This window comes from Chiloscyllium punctatum, chromosome 11, assembly GCF_047496795.1.
Source record: "Chiloscyllium punctatum isolate Juve2018m chromosome 11, sChiPun1.3, whole genome shotgun sequence".
NCBI classification, from domain to species: Eukaryota; Metazoa; Chordata; class Chondrichthyes; order Orectolobiformes; family Hemiscylliidae; genus Chiloscyllium; species Chiloscyllium punctatum.
The window spans coordinates 96,334,040-96,358,018 of NC_092749.1; the positions used below are offsets into that span (position 1 = coordinate 96,334,040).

The 23,979-nt window shown below is 39.3% G+C and overlaps 1 protein-coding gene across 6 annotated transcripts in view; it reads left to right on the forward strand.

Annotated features, from left to right (window-relative positions):
- stxbp5a (syntaxin binding protein 5a (tomosyn)) overlaps positions 1–23,979 on the forward strand; it is a 235,196-nt gene that overhangs the window by 12,396 nt on the left and 198,821 nt on the right. For 5 of the 6 annotated variants that reach the window (XM_072581320.1, XM_072581321.1, XM_072581322.1 and 2 more), the window contains exons 3-4: positions 15,794–15,875; positions 22,376–22,476. In XM_072581320.1, the coding sequence (XP_072437421.1) occupies positions 15,794–15,875; positions 22,376–22,476 (183 nt within the window). The remainder of the gene's footprint in view (positions 1–15,793; positions 15,876–22,375; positions 22,477–23,979) is intronic. The other variant, XM_072581323.1, reaches the window with a different exon arrangement.

The window sequence follows — 23,979 nt, forward strand, 5'->3', positions numbered from 1 at the left end:
GTTTTGTGTTGCCTGTGACCACCATGATTGGACACAAGGAAATAACTTACATTTATGTTGAGCGTTTCATGGCCTTGGGATATCCTGAAAGTTTATTGATATAGTTATTGTCGTGATATAGGGAAATGGGGGGGCAACTGTATAGCTGCACAAACAGCATTTGATCATGCACGCCATTTGTTTTTTTTTGGGTATTATTATTGGTGATAATGTTGGTATATAATCTTGGAGGGGCTCAAAGTGAATTGCTCTGAACTTAATCATGCATAGCATATTTTAACTCTGCTAGAGAGAGTATTTGGGGTCTTGGTTCCCGTTTTCGTCAAAAACTGACAACTTTGGCAGTGCCCTTGGTGGTGCACATATTGTGCAACCAGGATTTCAGTGTGCACTCTATTAGCAATTACATTTAATGCCCTTTAAAGCATTGTAAAACAAAAACATGATACTAAATCACTGGGCAAGGAGCTATGAAGGGAGATTATCAAAAGCTTGGTCCGAAGTATCTTTTAAAGACCATCTTGAATGGTGGGAGGACACTGAGATTTGGGGAAGGCAATTTTCAGAGCTTAAATCTTTGAAAGCTGAATGTACAGCTGTCTGAAATGAAGGGAATTGAAGTATGTAAAAAAGACCAGCATTGGGGATGTGTAGGGTTCAGATGGATCTTATGCAATTTTATAAGGCCAGATATGTTAACTTAGGCCATGTAACACACATTTGTATTTGCTAAAATGGATATGTCCTCTTTTAGATTCCAGCAATTGCTATCAGATTAGAACTTTACATATTTCAATACACTCATCAATTTCAAACTGCACATTAAGCACCTAGCATTTGCATCTATAACAAAATGTGATGTCTGCATGTGACACAGTGTGCTGAATGCACAGATTTTCAATGTTTGAATTAAAATAGGCTGACGTCTATCAAGACGTCTATCTTAATTCTTTGCCCGCAGTGATTAAATAGCATGCTTTCATGTTCAACATTTTAATCCATTTACTACATCCTGGCCCACGAGTGAAATTTATCCAAGTGCCACTGAAGATCTTTCTCCATTCCCTTGCCTACATGTTTATATATCGTCAGCAGACTTAGCCATTTCTCTTGCTAATGGGGTGAACAAGGGTCCATGCATAGATCCATTTGCAAATTCACTATTTACTTCCTCTCTGACAGTTCATTACGAGTTTCATATCTGCTTTAGACGCTTATTTTGGATCCATTATTATTGGTTGTCTTTGTTAAATGGATCCTGCGTCCCCTGTAATCGGGTGTACTTGTACTTCCTAATGTGGTTAGTTGATATGACCTGGAGGACATTTAAACCCATCATTTTCTGTCAGGATCTGAGATTTCTCTTATACTCCAATGTACAAGCTGTCTGTCTACTGGAAAGCAGATTATTAACATTTTAGTTAGAGGACACTAAACTAATGTCTTCTAATCAAAATATATGACAGATTTCATTTGAAATTGAAGTTTTCATTAAAATTCTATCACTTTTCTAACTCTTCTTGTAACTTCCAAAAATAATTTTTTTGATAAATTAGCACTTTATGCAGGCCCAGCTTAACTGCAAATTAGCATTTTCTGAACTGGCTGACATTACCTTCTGAAAAGCTAACTGCCTTACTGACTGTTTGCACATGGTTTTGAATTTGAAGCAGTTTTTGCTTCAAGGAAGGAAGTGATAAATCAGAAAACTCAATTTTTGCTCTCCCAATACTCTGGGGCTTGGTTCACTGGTCATCAATCTGAACTACCATCCCTTTGTTTGTGACCGTCTGACTAAATCGAATCGTACAACCCACAAATGGAAGCCATTTCGATACTACATCCAATTCACTTGTCCAGTATGATAATAAACATCATTATCTTAAACTGATCATCATATGGGAAGTACAGATCTATTAGCTACTTTGGTCCGTCCAATTAATGAATCCACTCAATGAACCAGATGTGAGTTAACCCTTGCTAGGTGGAATTAAATCTAAAGACATATTTACATAAATAAATCTGAAATTCTTCCCAGACCAAACAGTCTCAAACTTGACATAGTTTTTCTTCTAGCTGTCATTGCGATGGCACCTCTGCTCCATGTCCAATTTAACCTAATAGCCAATATTCCTATTGGATTGCATCTCAAAGAATACCAGTAAGCTTGAAAGGCTTGGCTAATTACAGCTTATTTAAGCTGAATACTGCTAGAGAACATGTGCTCTTTATCTGTTCATTTATAGCAGCATTTATAGCTTTTGTGGAACCTGATATGAAGAGTCCATTAAATATATCTTGCCATAATCTAAGGAGTTGGAGTGGTTAGGTCCAACTTATTTTTCAATGGCTTCATTTTCTTTTCAAACTTCCTGTTTCCTATTTTGAATATAGTATCAATTGTGATTCTCCCATTTCATCCTGTTCTCAAGTTTCCTTGCATCACTTTATAAACTTTGATTTTTCTATGGGTTACATTCAACCTTAGTAATCCATTTCTCTATGTGTAGCTGTGAGTTTCATTTTATCTTGCTTTTTGTATAATGACATTAATGTCTTACATTTCTTCAGTATTTGTCAATCCATTTTACTACTTCTGGGGTCTGTTTTCCAAATTTAAGTTTCTACAGGTGCCTTATTTTGAAAAAACATTAAATCTTAATGATTTCAAATACACTAGATCGTGGGCAGTCATCTGCCTTCAGACAATTAACCAGTTTGTACTATCCCTACACTGCAGATGGAGGTGAAAAGACCCATCGACTCTGCACCAACCTTCAGAGCATCCCACCCGGACCATGACACCACCTCTCCAACTGCACCCTATCCCCTGCACTTCCCATTCAACCTGCATATCCATAGACACTACAGGATAATTTAGCATGACCAATCCACCTAATCTGCACATCTTTGGACGTACTGTAAAATGGATGTAAATTTGCTCGCTGAGCTGGAAGGTTCATTTTCAGAAGTTTCATCATCATACTAGGTAACATCAGTGAGCCTCCAGTGAAGCACAGGTGTTAGTGACCCGTTCTCTATTTGTATTTAGGTTTCCTTTGGTTATCCAAGGAAATCTAAACACAAATAGAAAGAGGGTCACTAACACCTGTGCTGCACTGGAGGCTCACTGATGATGTTACTGAGTATGATGAAACGTCTGAAAATGAACCTTCCAGCTCAGCAAGCAAACTTACTTTACAGAACCTCAACCTGAGCTACAAATCTTCTCAAAACACTACTGTAAAATGGGGCAGCATGGTGGCACAGTGGTTAACCCTGCTGCCTCATAGTGTCAGGAACCTGGGCTCAATTCCAGTTCTGAGGGTCACCAAGTTCCAAACTCAGTATAGCCTTAATTCCAACTGCTTGCTTTAGAAATTGTACTGGGAAATATGTTTGTGTTTTCTGTCTCATGTTCTGGATAATGTTACTGTCCTAACCATATCTCCTCTTCCTCCTCCCCCGCCACCTCCTGCCCCATAATTTTCTGTAACCGCCCTTAGCATCTGTTTTCTTTGCGCTGACAGATACCAACGAACACCTTGTGCTTATCACTCATTTCTTTGTGGTTTTCAGATCTGCAGCAGACAGTCTTTGTTCTCAGAGTCTGAGTTGAGTTAAACCAGGATCGTTACCTAATCTGTAGTGAATTATAGATCACTTAATCACTGGAATGGAGTGGAGGTGCAGTATGTTAAGCTTGATTTTTGTGTTACAAAGCAGTAGTGAGTCATGATTTTAAGAGAAAAACACTTGAGAAGCAATGCCATAACCTGATTGGTGTTGGAACTAATAAAGCTAAAAAAGCGTTCATGATAAACGGGTTGGACTAGAAATGAGCTAATTTTAGTAGGATAGGAAAGGACTGAGTACAGATCGCTTGATCTATTTACTTTTCCAAACTGTAAGCCAGTCATGGGTAATATTTGTCTAAGATGCTGTGGTGCAGACTACAGTAAATTTTGACTGGAGAAAACAGGATGTCAATGGATCAGTAGATTAGAGTAAAAGTTATAATTGAGACATATGCAGTGGAAGAATACTGAAGAATGGAAATTATAAAAATTTGAGGAAAGAAAGGGGAAACCTGGCTACTATGTTATATGCATGACAAGCAATCAACATAAATTTCTTAATGAATTCTCCGCGCATTAAAATGAAGGGATAATCCAAAGACTTTGGGTAAGGGGGTGGTGGCCATTAAGCCACAGGGGGCCATCTTGTACAAAATGTAGAACTGGGGCATGTGCAATGTGCTGATTCGATCTGCTGGATAACATCATGTCCTGGATTGCCATTGAATATTAAGTTGCAGGGGATTGGAATAGAGGCACAGATGTGCGTTAAGAAGAAATGGTTGTATAAACCAAACTGGAACCTGAGCTTTTTAATTAGGAACCTGAATATAAAAGGAGTTAAAAGATTTCAAGTGATTTTGGTTAAGGCACAGTAGTTTTGATAGTTCATTCATTTCTGGTGTTCAGTTGCAGCATCCATTATAGAAAGTGTAACGTGAAGATTTATTACATTGGTGCTCAGGAAGTTACATTTAAGTTACAAAGTGAGGTTTGAACCATTGACTCTTTTATTTGTAGAAGAGAAGTTTGGGGATGGTGAGAGTAATGAGTTTCAAAATTTACAGAAGTTGTGGCGAGCGTGAGCAGTTGAAAGATTGCTTCCACTGGTTGGTGTAATTATTAAAAGTATAAAGGGCAAATTAGGCATATTTTTACTGACTTGACATGAACTATTTAATCAGAAGATATTACATCTGCGATTATAAAATAATTTAAAGCAGAATTGGATAAGAGTTTAAAGAATACAGAAGGTGAATGGTGTTTGTGTTAATACTGCTCTGTGTTGTAATCAGACTTCTGTCGATAAGGTTTTGCATTCTTTGCTGAAGACCTTTTCTATAGTTGCTGTGTCATTCAGTATCAATAAACAGCTCTTCCACTTGGCTGTAGTTCTTGGCCATTATCTGACATCATCCGTGATTCTGGATCTTAGTGATGTCAATATTCTCATTAGAGACATGCCTCTAATTCTGCTGTTTGTTTTCATATTTATTCAAGACATATTTTGTTTTTAAAAAAAAAAGTTGAATTGTTGTTAAATCCTAGCTGGGTCACGACAGCTTTTAAGGATTGGTGACCTATCGTCCTCTCCCAATTTGAGACAATCTGTAACCCTGTTCCCAGTTTGTCACCTGTCCTAGAATTTGAAACCTTCCATTTTATAGCATCACTCTAATTGTATCTGATCATCTTTCCTTCCTGATTAATCCAATAATTGGAACTAGGGGGTAATAGTGGGAGATGTAGGAAGAGCGGTGTTAAGAGTGTAAGTGGGAGAGATAGAAACTCATGAAGTGATAGGAGAGACCGAAGAGGAGGATGGATATGAATAACATTTGAGGTTGTTGGAAGAGAAAGGAATTTGCATTCAAAATCGGGCAAATGAAAGACATACAAAAATGGAGTGGAAGGTGCTATGGATGGGAGGGAGAGACGTTTGGAGAAGTTGTGTTTGATTTTTATCTTAAGCTCGTTCTGAGTGCAGGTGACTTGGGATGTTGAAAGTATTTTAATCCTGAGCTCAGATTTTCACCTTGAAATTGGTCAAGTCATCTTGGTTCTCCCCATAGAATATAATGACAATATTTCAGTCTTGCTTTCTACTCCTTAGGGAAATTTTGTCTTTATCAGTTATCTGTATCCGTGGTTCTGCTCTTTCCCCCAGCCATCTCTGCCCCCATATGACATCTCCACTGTACTCTTTTATTTCTAGGACTAGCCACCTTGGATGAAATAGAATTCAATGCAGTTTGATACTTCTAGCTCCCATGATCCCATGCAGTACAGCCCCCTCCCTCATTACTTGGATGAATTGGTTTTCTCCATTTTTGCCATGACCCAGATACCACCTCTAATCCCATGTGTGTTGTACAATTAAAGGCTCCTCTATTGAGTAGCAATTTTTTACTTTGACAATTTCCAATAAAAAAGAATCCAAACATCTCTCTCCCTGATATTCAGTGTCATACCATTGCTGAACCAGCAATATCCTGGTAGTTACCATTTACAGAAACTGAACGTAACCAGCCATATTATAAGTATACACGATAGCAACAAGTGCTGGTCAGAACCTAGAAATTGTGCAGTGCATAATCGCTAGCTGACTCTTCAAAGTCTGTCCAGCATCTTTTTAAAAAAAAACACAAGTCAAGATTTTGATGGAATACTTTCCACTTAGTTAGATGGGTGCAGTTCCAACAACATAGGTTTGCCCCAAGACACAGCAGCCAGCTTGATTGGCATCTTAACACCTTCAACATTTTACTCCTTCCACCACTGATGCGCAGTGGCAGCAAGATGCACCGTAACACTCACCAAGCCTCCTTTGGCAGCACCTTCCAAACACACAGCTTCTAAAACCAAGGGGAGCAAGGGTAACAGATACATGGGAACATTACTACCTCCTAGATCCCTTCCAAGTCTCTCTCATCATCCTGACTTGGAAAGATAGCACAGCTCCTTCATTGTCCTGGAATTCCTTCCCAAGAGCACAGTAGATGTTCGTACATCACATGAACTACAGTGGTTCAAGAAAGCAGCTAATCATTCTTTCTTTTTCAAGTCAGTGAATAACACCTGAATAATTCACTGTGCTGCATGTTTTAACACAAAATCCTTTATTTTATACTGGTTGCTTGGTCTAATGTGCTACACAGTATTAACACTCCTTGGAACAGTAGAACCATAGCACTTTACAATGTGGAAGGAAAAAGATGATCTATCATGTCTGTACTAGTTTTTTTTTGAACCGAACCACTCTATTACTCTAAACCCCTGAATTTTTAACAAGTTCTTTATTTTTACCTTAAAATATGCAATGGAGTTCAACCACTCTATGATCAAACATTTATTCATTCCAAGCTTTCCATTTAAATACATTATCTATGTATGCATTTGACATGCATATTACACGTCAATTCAGCCTTGGGTCTCCAAGCATGTTTCTTAAACAAAATTCCACAGTTGGAGGAGACGTTGCTTTATAAATTTGTTACAAGTGTTGGTTTTAAAATGATAGCACATCATTATAGAAAACATTGTATATTCTTGGGTGCAATTTTTTTTATTTTACCTCATACACTGTGTTCTATATGTTATGCAAATTTTTTATCCAATCCATAGTGAAATAATGAATGACATTGGGTTTTTTTTGTAAAATATATAATAAATACAAACTGATCTATGAAGAAGAACTTGTTATTGGAATTTCACCGATATTTGTTCTGGGATCTTTTCTGTCTACTGATGTTGAATTTACTGGTGATGCAAAGCTACTTCCATTTAGGAATGGACCAGTAGGGCATGAATTGTTGTTCAGTGTCTTGGACTAAGAACTTGAGATATGGGAGATGGATTTTCATTGCATAAATGTATCGTTTTTTTTTTGCATTGTGAATGAAAAAGGTGCTTTTTAAGGTGGACTGGTGTGTTTATGATGAACACCAGTCCCCGTCAAAAGTGCTCTCACACCCCCAACTTATTCTCAAGAGGTGAAACTTGTGTGATTTAGCTATTCCTGCTTTTTGATAAACCCCTAAAAATGAAAATGCTAAAATCAAGGAAATCAAATTAAATGTTCCACTAATATGAAATACTTAAGAAGCATTTGTAACTTAGAAAGATTATTTGAAGCAACAAAACCATTAAAATATCAAGGAACAATGACACGACACTACATTTTGTTGGTATAAACTTGTAGAGAAGATTTGGCAGTGATCTCTGACCTAGTAAACATGAAGTAGTTACCAGGCATAATGAATATTACGCTACATTTGAAGGACATTAGATTACGTATCAGAAGAGCTTCAAGTGTAATGCTAATCAGTGAACACATCTGGAATTTGATGTGCAATTTCAAAATTGATTTGGATCCATTGATGGGAATAGCCAGGAATGAGGCTGGGAAACAAAATTAAGATAGTGATTAATCTTCATTGCAGAAAAGAATGCTGACTTAAAAAAAGACGATGCTGTTTAACTTAGAGAGCACACAGGATCAGAGGATGCAAGGACACCATTTACAAGTCTTCAAAAATTAGAAAAGTCATCTTTCTGTCTTGGGTTCGAACAAACTTCTAGTGAAGATGATTTATTCATGGTCAGATAATGGTTGAGAGGCATTAATTTAGCTTCCTATCAAATTTTTGACATTTAACAATGGTAATCATTTTTTCCAATATAAGGAGTTTGCTGTTCTTGAATTCTAAATGGTGGCATTTGTATGGAGTAAAGTGTGTTTGGTGAATTGAGTTTTTTTGGATAAATTCACTAATTGTTAATTGATATTGAATTATGTTAATTGTGTTGTCTTAGTTCATTTATTAAGATTGGCCATCCAGACTGGTGGATTTTAAAAGAAGTTTATGGCTGGTACAATATGGAGAGAAGACTGAAAATTTGGAGCCAGGTCATCAAATTTTTAATGAATAAGTAATTAAATAGTTTGGTGGAATATGACTTCCACCGGTGGTGATATAGTTGCTCGTGCATGGGACAGCAGCTGGTCTGAATCAAATTGACCCAATTCTCCACATTGGGGTATAACTATCTAATTTCCTTGCAAGGAGATTAGCTAAGATTCTTGGGTGGGTGAGGGTAAAAGAGTAGAATCGGCTGTTTGCTAGGCCAAATCAGCTATAGATGCAAAGTGAGGAGGAAGAAATTTAAAAAAAAATGCTAGGTGATAGGAGGATGCTAGCAGATGTCAAAAACATGTAGATAATTTGAGAAGCGGACGTTATGGTATTTTTAGTATAAAAATGGAAAGACTTTTTTCCTTTCGAGAGATATTTTAGTCTGTTTGGGAAACTCATTATACTTTTCTAGAAAAAAGACATTGATTGGTTCAATGGAAGATCTTTGGTATTAGCCTTGGGTGAGTGGCATTACTTTCATTTGAGTGAAAAGAAGCTCATGGATTTAAGCCCCACTCCAGATAATTGAGCAAATGATCTGGGATGACAGTTCATAACATGCAGTTCTGAGAGACCTCTGCACTATGAAGGTGCTGTCCTTTGGCTGAGTTGCTAAAACTCTAGTTCCTCAGGTAGATACAAAATATCCCTTGAAACTATTCAAGAAAGGACAGAACAGTCTTGCTTGTATTCTGGCTGACAACACGAAAACATTAATTAGACTTTTATTTCATTGCTGTACTTGAAAATTTGAGTTAAAGTTGTGTGCTACCATGTGTACCACATCTGACAAATCAAAAGTACTCAATTGGCTTTTAGCACTATTCAATGTCTTCGTCTCAGTAGTGAAATGTTTCTTTTTTGCTTGTAAACAAGAAATGAAAAGAGTAAGGAAAAATCAAGAGCAAAGAGTCATAGAGATGTACAGCATGGAAACAGACCCTTTGGTCCAACCCGTCCATGTTGACCAGATATCCCAATCCAGTCTAGTCCCACCTGCCAGCACCTGGCCCATATCCCTGCAAAACCTTCCTATTCATATACCCATCCAAATGCCTCTTAAATGTTGCAATTGTACCAGCCTCCACCACATCCTCTGGCAGTTCATTCCATACACGTACCATCCTCTGTGTGAAAAAGTTGCCCCTTAGGTCTCTTTTATATCTTTCCCCTCTCACCCTAAACCTATGCCCTCTAGTTCTGGACTCCCCGACCTCAGGGAAAAGACTTTGCCTATTTATCCTAGCCATGCCCCTCATGATTTTGTAAACTCTATAAGGTCACCCCTCAGCCTCCGACGCTCCAGGGAATCATCCCCAGCCTGTTCAGCCTCTCCCTGTAGCTCAGATTCTCCAACCCTGGCAACATCCTTGTAAATCTTTTCTGAACCCTTTCAAGTTTCACAACATCTTTCCGATAGGAAGGAGACCAGAATTGCACGCAATATTCCAACAGTGGCCTAACCAATGTCCTGTACAGCCGCAACATGACCTCCCAATTCCTGTACTCAATACTCTGACCAATAAAGGAAAGCAAAACAAATGCTGCCTTCACTATCCTATCTACCTGCGACTCCACTTTCAAGGAGCTATGAACCTGCACTCCAAGGTCACTTTGTTCAGCAACACTCCCTAGGACCTTACCATTAAGTATATGAGTCCTGCTAAGATTTGCTTTCCCAAAATGCAGCACCTTGCATTTAGCTGAATTAAATTCTATCTGCCACTTCTCAGCCCATTGGCCCATCTGGTCAAGATCCTGTTGTAATCTGAGGTAACCCTCTTCGCTGTCCACTACACCTCTTTTGGTGTCATCTGCAAACTTACTAACTGTACCACTTATGCTCGCATCCAAATCATTTATGTAAATGACAAAAAGTAGAGGGCCCAGCACCGATCCTTGTGGCACTCCACTGGTCACAGACCTCCAGTCTGAAAAACAACCCTCCACCACCACCCTCTGTCTTCTAACTTTGAGCCAGTTCAGTATCCAAATGGCTAGTTTTCCCTGTATTCCATGAGATCTAACCTTGCTAATCAGTCTCCCATGGGGAACCTTGTCGAACGCCTTACTGAAGTCCATATAGATCACATCTACTGCTCTGCCCTCATCAATCTTTGTTACTTCATCAAAAAACTCAGTCAAGTTTGTGAGACATGATTTCCCACGCACAAAGCCATGTTGACTATCCCGAATCAGTCCTTGCCTTTCCAAATGCATGTACGTCCTGTCCCTCAGGATTCCCTCCAACAACTTGCCCACCACCAAGGTCAGGCTCACTGGTCTATAGTTCCCTGGCTTGTCCTTACCACCCTTAAACAGTGGCACCACGTTTGCCAACCTCCAGTTTTCTGGCACTTCACCTATGATTATTGATGATACAAATATCTCAGCAAGAGGCCCAGCAATCACGTCTCTAGCTTCCCACAGAGTTCTGGGATACGCCTGATCAGGTCCTGGGGATTTATCCAACTTTAACCGTTTCAAGACATCCAGCACTTCCTCCTCTGTAATCTGGACATTTTGCAAGATGTCACCATCTATTTCCCTACAGTCTATATCTTCCATATCCTTTTCCACAATAAATACTGATGCAAAATATTCATTTAGTATCTCCCCCATTTTCTGTTGCTCCATACAAAGGCCGCCTTGCTGATCTTTGAGGGGCCCTATTCTCTCCCTAGTTACCCTTTTGTCCTTAATATATTTGTAAAAACCCTTTGGATTCTCCTTAATTCTATTTGCCAAAGCTATCTCGTGTCCCCGTTTTGCCCTCCTGATTTCCCTCTTAAGTATACTCCTACTTTCTTTATACTCTAAGGATTCACTCAATCTATCCTGTCTGTACCTGACATGTGCTTCCTTCTTTTTCTTAACCAAACCTTCAATTTCTTTAGTCATCCAGCATTCCCTATACCTACCAATCTTCCCTTTCACCCTGGCAGAAATATACTTTCTCTGGATTCTTGTTATCTCATTTCTGAAGGCTTCCCATTTTCCAGCCATCCCTTTACCTGCGAACATCTGGCTCCAATCAGTTTTCGAAAGTTCTTGCCTAATACTGTCAAAATTGGCCTTCCTCCAATTTAGAACTTCAACTTTTAGATCTGGTCTATCCTTTTCCATTACTATTTTAAGACCAATAGAATTATGGTTGCTGGCCCCAAAGTGCTCCCCCACTGACACCTTAGTCACCTGCCCTGCCTTATTTCCCAAGAGTAGGTCAAGTTTTGCACCTTCTCTAATAGGTACATCCACATACTGAATCAGAAAATTGTCTTGTACACACTTAAGAAATTCCTCTCCATCTAAACCTTTCACACTATGGCAGTCCCAGTCGATGTTTGGAAAATTAAAATCCCCTACCATAACCACCATATTATTCTTACAGATAGCTGAAATCTCCTTACAAGTTTGTTTCTCAATTTCCCTCTGACTATTGGGTGGTCTATCATACAATCCCATTAAGGTAATCATCCCTTTCTTATTTCTCAGTTCCACTCAAATAACTTCCCTCTATGTATTTCCCGGAATATCCTCCCTTAGTATAGCTGTAATGCTATCCCTTATCAAAAATGCCACTCCCCCTCCTCTTTTGCCTCCCTTTCTATCCTTCCTGTAGCATTTGTATCCTAGAACATTCAGCTGCCAGTCCTGTCCATCCCTGAGTCATGTTTCCATAATTGCTATGATATCCCAGTCCCATGTTCCTATCCATGCCCTGAGTTCATCTGCCTTCCCTGTTAGGCCCCTTGCATTGAAATAAATGCAGTTTAATTTGTTAGTCCTACCTTGTCCCTGCCTGCCCTGACTGTTTGACTCACGTCTGTTCTCAGCTGTACCTGTCTCGGATCGATCTCTTTCCTCACTGTCTCACTGGGTCCCACCGCCTCCCCCCCCCCCCCCCCCCCCCCCCCCCCCCCCCGCCTTACTAGGTTAAATCCTCCCAAGCAGTTCTAGCAAATTTCCCTGCCAGTATATTAGTCCCTGTCCAATTTCTGTGCAATCCGTCCTTCTTGTACTGGCTCTTCTACCCCAAAAGAGATTCCAATGATCCAAAAATGTGAATTCTTCTCCCATACACCAGCTCCTCAGCCATGCATTCATCTGCTCTATCTTCCAATTCCTGCCCTCACTAGCTCGTAGCACTGGTAGTAATCCAGATATTACTACCCTTGAGGGCCTCCTTTTTAAATTTCTGCCTAACTCTCTCATCTCCCTTCAGAGTCTCAACCTTTTCCCTTCCAATGTCGTTGGAACCAATGTGAACAATGACCTCCTGCTGGCCCCTCTCCCATGTGACAACATTCTTCACCCTCTCTGAGACATCCTTGATCCTGGCACCAGGGAAACAACACACCATTCTGCGTTTTCTCTGCTGGCCACAGAAATGTCTGTCTGTACCTCTGACTACAGAATCCCCTAACACAATTGATCTCTTGGAAGCCGATGTACCCCTCGTTGCATTGTAGCCAGTCTCAATACCAGAAACTTGGCTGTTTGTCCTACGTTCCCCTGAGAATCCATCACCCCCTACATTTTCCAAAACAGCATACCTGTTTGAAATGGGTATATCCACAAAAGACTCCTGCTCTAGCTGCCTACTTCTCTCACCCTTCCTGGAGTTAACCCATCTATGTGACTGTATCTGAGACTTTTCCCTCCTTTCTATAACTGCCATCCATCACATACTGTTACTGTTGCAAATTCCTCATTGCTTTTATTTCTCTCTCCAACCGATCCACTTGATGTGATAAGATTCGCATCCAACAGCATTTGTGGCAGATATAATCCGCAGTAACTCTTAAACTCTCTTTACACTCCCACATGTGACAAGAAGTACATACCACTGCAAAGGCCATTTTTGCTCCTTCACAATCTACAGACCCAGAAAATAACACCGTCTTATTCCTCTACAAACATTGCCACAGGTTAAATTAATAGCTATGGCTTATATTTTAAATTTAATCAAGAGACTTATCTCCAAAAACATACAATCAAGAAAGAATCCACTGTACCCACTACTGCAGGCTTTCTCTTGGACAGACTTAAACAACAATTAACTTATCTGATTCTGCGCTATGAACTTCGCCCAACAGTTTCTCCAAGATTAGTTGTGAATTTCATTGTTTGTTAATTTTCCCAGATGCACTCTGCCCAGCGATACATGAATTCAAACAGCAAAGGCAGTAACTTTGCAGGTTTTCTTTCTCTCTCTCTCTCTCTGTCTCTCTGTCTCCTGCACTGTCCTCACCACGTGCTTCCTTTGTCTGCTCTTCTCCCTTTTTAAACTGCTGTTGTTTTGACTTTTTTTTTCCCCAAACAATGCAACAGCATATAAAACAGTAATTGCTGCTCCTGGAATTCGAGGAAATCACCTTCAACACCTAAAATACCTCAAAAAAAAAAGGAGCAGCTCTTACAACCAGAAATTTTTCCCGTCCTCCATCTTGGATTACCCAGAATACATAAGTCCAGTAGTGAGGGACAAGTGTATCAACTGGTGTGGTTGATGTATGAAATATTCAAATTTGAAACTAAACCATTTGACCTTGCAGTTAATTTAAAACAAGTTTGAGGAATGCAAAGCATGTAAAAGCTTTGCAAGATTAGGCAGGCCAAGACAGGGTTGTGATGAATCTGAGCAAAACAAAGTCAGTTAAATAGCCTTCCTAGTAAGACAGTTGAGGTCGTGCTAAACTGGTCTACTATAATGTGTATGTGAAACTTCTATTAGAGTTGTATTAAAATACTTCAGTTTCCTACAATCCTGAATGATAGGATTGTAGCACCATCACCAGGGTTTGGAATGGACAAAAAAATGTTCATGCTTTGAAAACTTTATAAAATTCAAAGGTAAGAAAAAAATCTTGTAGGTGGTTAGAGAGAGAGAGAGAAATGTGACTCCCTTTCTCAAAGAGAGACCAAAGCCAGCAAGGAAATTACAAACCACTTGGTTTAGTGTGAAATTCATGTGATGTACATTAAAGATTAGACCATAAAGCATTTGCGAAACAAGTTGAACAGGATTGGTCAACATTGATTTCTTAAGTGCAGTTGTGCTTAAGCAACCTTGCAAAGTTCTTTGAATTGACCAAGGATAGATTAGGGAAGTACTGTGGAAGTGGTTGCACAATTTTCTTTTGATTATCATTGGATGAGAGTGGAAACACTTGCAATGTAGGCAAACATGACAACCAATTTGCAGCAAGGCCCCACAAGTAGTAGTAATCCAAATTACCAAGTAACCAGTTTCACGCTAGTATAAGGATGGAATCAAAGGTGAATACCACTTCTTGAGTGAGGTGGAATCTTTAATGTTAGCTGGAACAGGCTTTCAGTTTTCACCTTATGCCCAAAAGATGACACCTTGAATAAAAGTGTTTGCTCACTACTCAGTACTGCATTGAAATGTTGATATAAATTTGTGTGGTTGATGACTGTGGTGAGATTTGAACCCATGACCTTGTAAGAGTATGAGTACTACTCACTAAACAAAGTTGACATTTAGCAGATAATTAGAATTAATTTTGGGGGAAGACAAGCAATTGCTTGCAAGTTAAACAATCTCTTTGAAGTGATCATTTAAAAGTATGCTAGATATCTCACTAAAATATCAATTTAGATTTTGTTTTGAACTGTCATTCATGAGATTTTATGTTTACCAAATTTGTGCATGATCACACCAGTCAATATGCTGCAGTAAACCTGTGGTAGATGCCAGGAACTGAACTCCCAGTCCAAGGCTACATGTGAGCAACAAGCTTAAAAAAGAAGCATCTATTTACTTTGTGGTTTCCAGCTGCTGCCTGCTGAATCATTATGTTAGGGGATGGAAACCTTGGCACAAATTTTAAAACTGAAGGAAAAACTGGAGCTACATAGCAGAATATGGGTTTCAGTCACCCTATTTGGGTAGTTTACGTATCATAGACTCAGTCATAGAGATATACAGCATGGAATCTGGAACATTAACTTCTATTTAAGTCAAAATCAGTGTGGATTGTTGGAGGCCTTCATTTGAATTGCCTTCTACACTTCAGAAAAAAATCAAGATTGCATCAAGCAAATTTTCACCCCATCACTTTAAAATCCAGGCAGTTGAAGTTTGTGGGTGAGGAACAATGTAACTTTGACCCTGTGTTGGAGACCTGCTTTATTGACAGCATGGGGTTTATACTAGTGTTGCTGAGTGTGTGGTAGGAGCAGTGGTCTTATGTTTATCTGATGGCGTGGCAAGTTTATCTTGAGCTTTGAACACTGGGAAATGTTCTCTTTCCTTAACCATGTGACTCTCAGGTTTGGGAGACCAGGGGTGGAGTGTTACTGCCAACATGACAGTGCTGCAGGAGTGATTCAACTGCAATTCTTGATTAATGAGGTAAGTTATTTGGAGTTTTGTTTGAGGGATTTGGATGATTTGGAAAAGTTCTGAATGATTTTCATTTATTTGAAAGCATATGAGAGTTTGAGATGTATTGCAGCAGATCCATTTTTAATTGACATTTGTGTCTGTCTTATTGTGTAGTTTTGAGTTAAATAAATCTCAAAACTAACCAAAATGGTTATCTTTAGCATGTTAGGTATTGCTTTTAAAAAGCTGTTGTATGAATGCAAGAAATTGTTATAATTTTCCTGCAGTTTTAACAATGTAGTGTGGATGGTAAGTCGATGGGTCAAAAATTATATTTGCTGTAGCGAGTTGAATTGAAATTTTCTATTTGCTTTTAAATGACCTGAACTGTGGATACAAGCACAGGCTGTGCCTGAAAATTTCCAAATTCATGGCCTACAAACTGTATTTAAAAATTTGGCAAAATTGTTTCCTTTAAAGTGTCATGTATGTACCAGAAATCTTGCTACCTCTGCATTAACCAGTCTGTTACGAATAAATAAACACAGACCTGCTGATCAGGAAATGTGAAACAAAAACAGAGCATTCTGAAGAAACATAGGCCTTGTCGCATCTGTGTAGAGAAAAACAAGGCTAGGGTTTTGAGTCCAGTGACCCTTTGTCAGAACTGACAGTAGCTGTCAAAAGGTGGTATTTATGCAAATGATGGGGTGATATGAATAGAAGGCATGAAGATGGATGCTAAAGAGAGGGAGAAAGAGAAAAGGGGATAGGGAAGCAGAACTGATAGAGAGAAATGCTAGGTAGGATGCTGCTGAGGAGTGTAAATAGCTGAAAATGGATTGGTTGTTCAGTGATCCTGGTCCTTGCTTTCCACCCCATATCAGCCTCCATATCCAAAAGATCATAAGCTGCCATTTCTGCTGACTCCAGTGGCATGTCACCACCAGACATAATTGCCTCCCCTCCCTAGTCAGCATTCCACAGGGACAGATCCTGCACTCCTCCTCCACTAAACACCCTATATCCCAATGGTAATTTTTCAAGCAATTGTAGAAAGTTCAACAGTTGCCTGTTAAGCACCACTTTGCACACCTAAGATGCCAGACATCATCAAAGTGAAGCAAAAATTTACCTGCACTACATTGAATCTTGTCTATTGTATTCACTGCTCACAATGTGCTTTCCTGTACGTTGGGGATATGCCATGCAGACTCGGTAACCTCTTTGACGAACGCATACATTCAGTCTGTAAAAATGACCGTGCTCCTGGTTGCCTGCCATTTCAACGTACCACTATTTCTGTACCAACATTTTTGTCTCGGGCAAAGCTCATTGCAAGCTGGAGGAAAAAAGCAATACATCTTCTGATTGATCTAATCTTCAGGACTTGACATTCACATTCTGAAATTGTAAAAGTTAATGCCATGCTCCATCTGTTACCTACCACCATGTCCCCAGGTGTCCTGACAATGAGATGAGTACTCAGATTTTTACCATTGCTTCAAAAGTGTCAGAAATTTATATTAAAACCTATTGAATGCTTTCAGGCCACCATGTTTACAAAAAATGGCAGTCTTAGCTTGAAAACTAATACTTTTAAAAACCGCTCGCATCATTTCTTTGGCTCATCCTTGCTATCTCATGAGCACATATCCTTATCTATTTTTTTGAGAGACGGTATTTATTTGACTCCTCAAAGCAAAACTTAACAATCTCTAGTTATGCTACCTAAAATCTGTTCCTGAGAACTCCACTCATCTGATAACTAATGAGCTTTTCCAACAAAATCGGGAAGTAAGTGGTTCAAAATTCAGGCACAGTGCCTCACCTTAATCATTATAAAGCTGCATAAAAGTAAAAAGTTTTTAAAGAATCATATTGTTCAGGACTTTAGGAAGAATTCCCTTCTTTATCTTTGAAATAGCATTGTAGGGTTTTTTTTTAAAACTCTGCCTGAAAAGACTCATTTTGTCTTGAATTAAAGTAACATTTGGAAGGTGGCAACTCTGATCTGCAATACTGCTTTGATTATCAATCTAGATTTTTGTTTACTCACATCTCTGGAGTGGAAGTTGAACATTCTACTTTTTGACTAGAGTTGAAGGTGCTGCAACCAAGCCATGGGATGCTGACACTATCAAAGGTATGAGGGCAGTAAACCAGCACTGCAGTTCCACTAACTTACCAATAAAGATGCCCTGTTGGGTTAATTGTAGAATGATATTGGCAGACACAAATGAAGTCGTGGTGATAAGTGCTTGTTGGGGCATTCTTCCTAAACTCAACTGGCTCATCAGTCTTTTGAGATAATACCTTCACTTGAGCGTGTGAGTGTATACATATAACTACCTTTGGCATTAAATCGAACAAACCAAACTGGATGTAGCTGCCAAAAATCTCTGGGTTCTTGTTATGCATGTAGCAGATCTTTTTGACCTATCAGGTGATTTCACCACACAAAAATTTTCTTTGAGAATTAGTCAAGCAGAAATGCATAACCACATTCTGGGCAACTTCTGAGTACTTGCTCCAGACTTTGAGTCAGCTTGAACATGGTATGTCCGACTGAGTTGAAGTTTACTTTATGCGTTACTTTGCGTGCATTGGTTTTATTCTGAAATCTACAAAATACGTAAATAAGGAATTCATTGGAGGAAAAAGCCCTCATCAGCGTTCTATAGAATTTTAAAAAAATCAATTTCAGCACTTCAGGAAGTCACAAAGTGCTTTATGCCCAATGAAATGCTTGCAAAATGTTGCCACAATTGTAATGTAGGAAATCTAACAGCCAATTTGCAGTCACCAAAATAATGAGCACATAATCTTGATGTGTTGGTTGAGGGGTAAATATTGACCTGGATTTTTGAATTGTCCTGTGTTTGTTTGAAGTAATGTGATGACATTTATTTTGTTACATTCACTTGACAGGACTGATGGGGCTTTGATTTAAGAATATGAAAAATAGACACAGACCATACAGCCCCTGACGTCATTCAATTTGGCTGATTTCTGCCTAAACACTGCTTTCCTATCTGCTCTGCATGTCCTCAATTTCCAATTTCTGTACCAACATTTAACAAGTCTTAAATATATACTCAATGTTGGAACTTCCATTACTCTCAGGGATAAAATTCTGATGTTTCTTGATCACTTCAGTGAAGAAATTCCTGCTGTACACTGTATTTAACAGTGAATCCTTTATCTTGATATTGTGCTGAGTTTTCTGCATTCTCTGGCTAAGAAAATAAATTCTTTGCCTACCTTGTCAAGTCCCTTCAGAATCTTTTACTTTTAAGGAGGACCTCTCATTCTTCCAAACTCAAGCAAGTACAGGCCCAACAGAGAGCCTTCTGGTGCAACTTTACCATTCTTCCTTAGATATGAAGACTGAAGACTGCAGTCCAGGTGTGGTCTCACTAAAACCTTTCCAGTTGTAGCAAGACTTCATTATTCTTTATATTTCAATTCTCCCTGTAATAAAGGCAAACCTGTCATTTGATTTTCAAATTACTTTCTGTACTTGAGTGATAATTTTGCTCCTTATAATGCACCCACGTGTGTCTCAACATCAACATTTGCAAGTTTAAAATAATCACCATCTGCCACTTTGCTCACTTATTTAGCCATTGTCTTCTCTCAGCATTTAGTTTCCACCTAGTTTTGTATCGTCAGCAAACCTAGACGTAATAATCTTGGTATTTTCATCAAATAATCAATATAGATTGTAAATATTTGAGGCCCCGGCAGCAAACTTTCAAAGCAGTCCACTAGTTACAGCCTGCTACCTTGAAAATCCCTATATTACCCCTACTAATCTGTTTCATCATAGATTGCCTCCAACACATTGAGCCCTTATTTTGGCAGTGTTCAGCACTTCCACAGTACTGCACCAGAGTGTCGACTTTGATTATGTATTCCTCTCTGAAGTGGTCTTTGAATTCATGACTTGCTGATTCCAGAGACTATTGACTTTGCCACAGCAAAGACTCTAGCTAAGTTCTTTCTGACAGACGAATCAGAAAGGGTGCTCATCAACAATCCATTAACTCCAATAGGAAGTATTGTTTTACTATTGCAGAATGCTAGAAAAAATGTTTAGGTCAATAAAATTAAAACATCACCTTCCTCCAGGTGACATCCTACAGCTACTTTCTCCAAACTCCTGTTTGTTTCCCATGTTAACTTGGAAAAGTTAGAGATGAAATGGGTTTTAAATAAGGATCTGTGGGTCAAGGGTGAAAGGCTTTTCTGTCTCAACATTGTACCTTTTTACATGAATTGCAAGTATGTTTGCTAAATTTGCTGAAGGCACAAGGATACATAGGAAAGTAAGTTATGAAGAGGACATAAATTGTTTACAGATCGATTTAAGTGAGTGAAAAAAGATGGAATATATTGTGGGAAAATAGGATAATTTCACATTTTGCAGAATAAAACAAATCAAAATATTGAGAGATTGCAGAACTCCGATGTGCAGAGGGATCTGGGTGTCCTACTGTGCAAATTGCAACCTATGTAGTTCTTCATAGTTGAAATGCTCCAGCCATTGCAGCATCCTGATGACTCTCCTGCATCCCTTCCTGGCACACTCCCCTGCCACCACAGAAATTGCAAAACCTGTGCACACATCATCTTTCTCAAGGCCCCAAAGGAGCCTTCCACATCCATCAAAGTTTTACCTGCACACCGACCAATATAACTTATTGTATCCGTTGCTCCCGATGCAATCTCCTCTACATTGGGGAGACTGGACGCCTCCTGGCAGAGTGCTTTAGGGAATATTTCCGGGACACTGCACCAATCAACCCCACAGCCTTGTGGCCCAACAATTCAACTGCCCCTCCAACTCTGCTGAGGACATGCAAGTCCTTGGCCGCCTCCACCGCCATTCCCTCACCACCCAATGCCTGAAGGAAGAACGCCTCATCTTCCATCTCAGAACACTTCAACCCCATGGCATCAATGTGGATTTCCCTTCTTCCCCCCCCCCCCTCACCCCAGCTGCAGCCTTCCAGCTTAGTACCGCCCTCGTGACCTGTCCTACCTGCCTGTCTTCCTTTCCACCTATCCACTCCACCCTACTCTCTGACCTATCACTTTCATCCCCATTCACCCATTTACTCCTTGCTACCTTCCCCCACCCTCCTCCCTGACTTATCACCTCCGTCCCCACCCCCATTCACCTATTGTACTCTATGCTACTTTCTCCCCACCCCCACCCCCCCCTCTCATTTATCTCTCCACTCTGCAGGCACCCTGCCTCTATTCCTGATGAAGGGCTTTTGCTCAAAATGTTGATTTTCCTGCTCCTCTGATGCTGCCTGACCTGCTGTGCTTTTCCAGCACCACTCTAATCTACAAACACACCAAAGTCCCTCTCGTCCTCTGTACACCAGGGTCCTCCTGTTTATTGTGTAGCCCCTTGCCTTGATAATCCTCTCAAAATGCAGCACTTATCAATTTTCAGTATTAAGCTCGTATCTGCCACTGTTCTGTCCAACTGACCAGCTTATATCCTTTTGTAGTCTAAAACTTTCCCTTTCACCAATTTGTTATCCGTGAATTTCAGTAAATTCTCACATCTGAATTAATGTACACTACAAAGCACAAGGAACCCGTACTGAACTCTGTTGTACACTGGATGTAGGCTTCCAGTCACATAAACCGCCTTAAACCAGAGCCCTCTTCTTTTTACCACTAAGCCAGTTTTGGATCCAATTTGCTCTGGATTGCAGATTGTCTTCCTAACCAATCTCCTAGGCGACACTTTGTCAAAAGCCTTACTGAAGTCCATATAAACATCATCAACTGTACTCCTTGATATTGTTGTATTGGGTGCAAAGTGATTTTCTCTGCTCAGATGCTGCCTGACCTGCTGAGATTCTCCAACACACTTTTTTTTTTATTTCAGCTTTTACTTTAAGTTAAAAGGAAGGTGTTGCAACTCCTTTGAATGGAGAAACTGCTTTGGCGAGGGGGCTGGGTGATAGTGATTGAGGAGGATAGCAAAGTAACAATCGCTTTGATGGATACCTGATCAAACAAGAAAAAACAAAACAGTGTAGATAACAGTGCATTACGTGCAATCTGGTTAGATAGTTATTTGAAACAAAAACTCTCTAGTACTACTATCGCTCTATCTTAAATCAAAATTTTATACATGTTTGGATTAGATACCAGCTTCCTGTGGGACAAATTACTTGTGAGAAGGTATAACAATGGTACTTTTAAAAGCAAACCGTGACCGGCTCGAATGAAGAGAATGTTCTTTATCCCTAGGGCAAGTTAGAATTATGATTAGTTGTGAACGTTGAAACTGTTCCTTAATAGGAGTTTTCCATGGTTTCTTTTATGCTAGCAAAAGTTTGATTTTTTTTGCTTCTCTCCAGAGGTAATCAGATTAAACATGGGGTGAACACCAGGAGAGGTCTCGATAGTTATGCAGACCAAACCTTGAATACTGTTTCATTGTCTTTTTGCATATTCAGTTGTTGAAAGATATATTGTATTTTCATTTTCTTCAGGGAGCCCTTGTGAGTGCCTTGGCGGATGATACCTTGCATCTCTGGAATCTACGTCAGAAAAGGCCTGCCATACTCCATTCTCTTAAATTCAACAAAGAAAGGTAGAATGACTTTGATATTATTTTACCATCTTGGCATTGTACTCTATTGAAATAAATATTCAAAACAAGCTGTATAAAATGGACACAATTACATAGTTTGAGATTCATACTTTGCAGTTTATTTCACTGGCAGTAGCACCATAAGAAATAGAAACATGAAGAGGGTGGCATAGTGCTTCAGTGGTTAGCACTGCTGTCTTGCAGCACCAGGGGCCTGGGTTTGATTCACAGCCTTCAACGTCTCTATTTCAAAACCTGTCTGCTTCCTATTTTAATACTTTGATCTAGCCTCCACAATTCTCTGGAGTGGAGAATTTCAGATATTCACTACCCTCTGGGCGAAGAAATTCATTTGCATTCCAGTTTTAAATGAGTGTCCCCTTATTCTGGAACTACATTCCCTTGTTCAAGATTCTTCCATCAGTGGAAATATCTTGTCAACATTTACCATGTCAAGCCCCTTCAGAATTTTGTATGTTTCGATCAGATCACTCTTCATTCTCTTAACTAATAAATAAGGGCCTAATCTGTTTAGCTATTATTAAGTCAAACCCTTCAGTCTAAGAATTGGACCAACGAATCTCACTTGAACACCATCCAATGCCAGTATATCCTTTCTTAAATATGTGGACTAAAACTGCGGTCTTGCAAGCATCCAGTACAGTTATAACAAGGTCTTCTTATTTTTAAACTCTAATCATCTAGCAAGAAATGCCAAAATTCTATTTGCCACTTTAATTACTTGCTGTGGCTGCATGTTAACACTTTGTGTTTCTTGCACAAGAACAGTCAGATTCCTCTCTATTGGATATTTTGGAATCTGTCTCCATTTCATTCATAGTATGCCTTTTGTTTTTCCTACCAAAGTTCATGACCTCAAACTTTGCTACACTTAACTCCATCTGCCAAATTTTAGCTCAGTCTCCCAAATTATCTATTTTCTTTTGCACATTTCTTATGTCCTTATCACCACATGATCTCCATGTTGTTCTCCAGTGAACTCTGGAATATTTTGACCAATATCTCCATGATCTCTGCAACTTCTTCCTTAAAGCATGAGGATGCAGGCTGTCAAGTCATGGAACATAAATGGTGACTTGTCTGCCTTCAGTCTCATTAGTTTTATCAAGTACTTTTTCACTTGTGGTAGAGACAGTTAAAAGATCTTTCCTCTGATTAGCAGTTTTCTTACCGGCTATCTTTAAGATATTTGATATTTTCTACCATGAAGACTGATGCAAAATATTGGTTTAAATTATCCTTACTGTTCCGTTATCAATTCCCCAGTCACACCATCCAAGGGTCCCAGACTCATTTTAGCTGTTCATTCTTTCTTTTTATTTAACCATAGAAGCTCTTCCTGTGTGGTTTTATATTTTGTGATCACTTTCATGATCACTTGTGATGACTTTCATGATCACTTTTCTGCCTTTCCATTAACTCTTAGGCCTCTGCAGGTTTCAAACAATTCTAAATCCTCTGGTCTAACAATTTTTTGCCGCT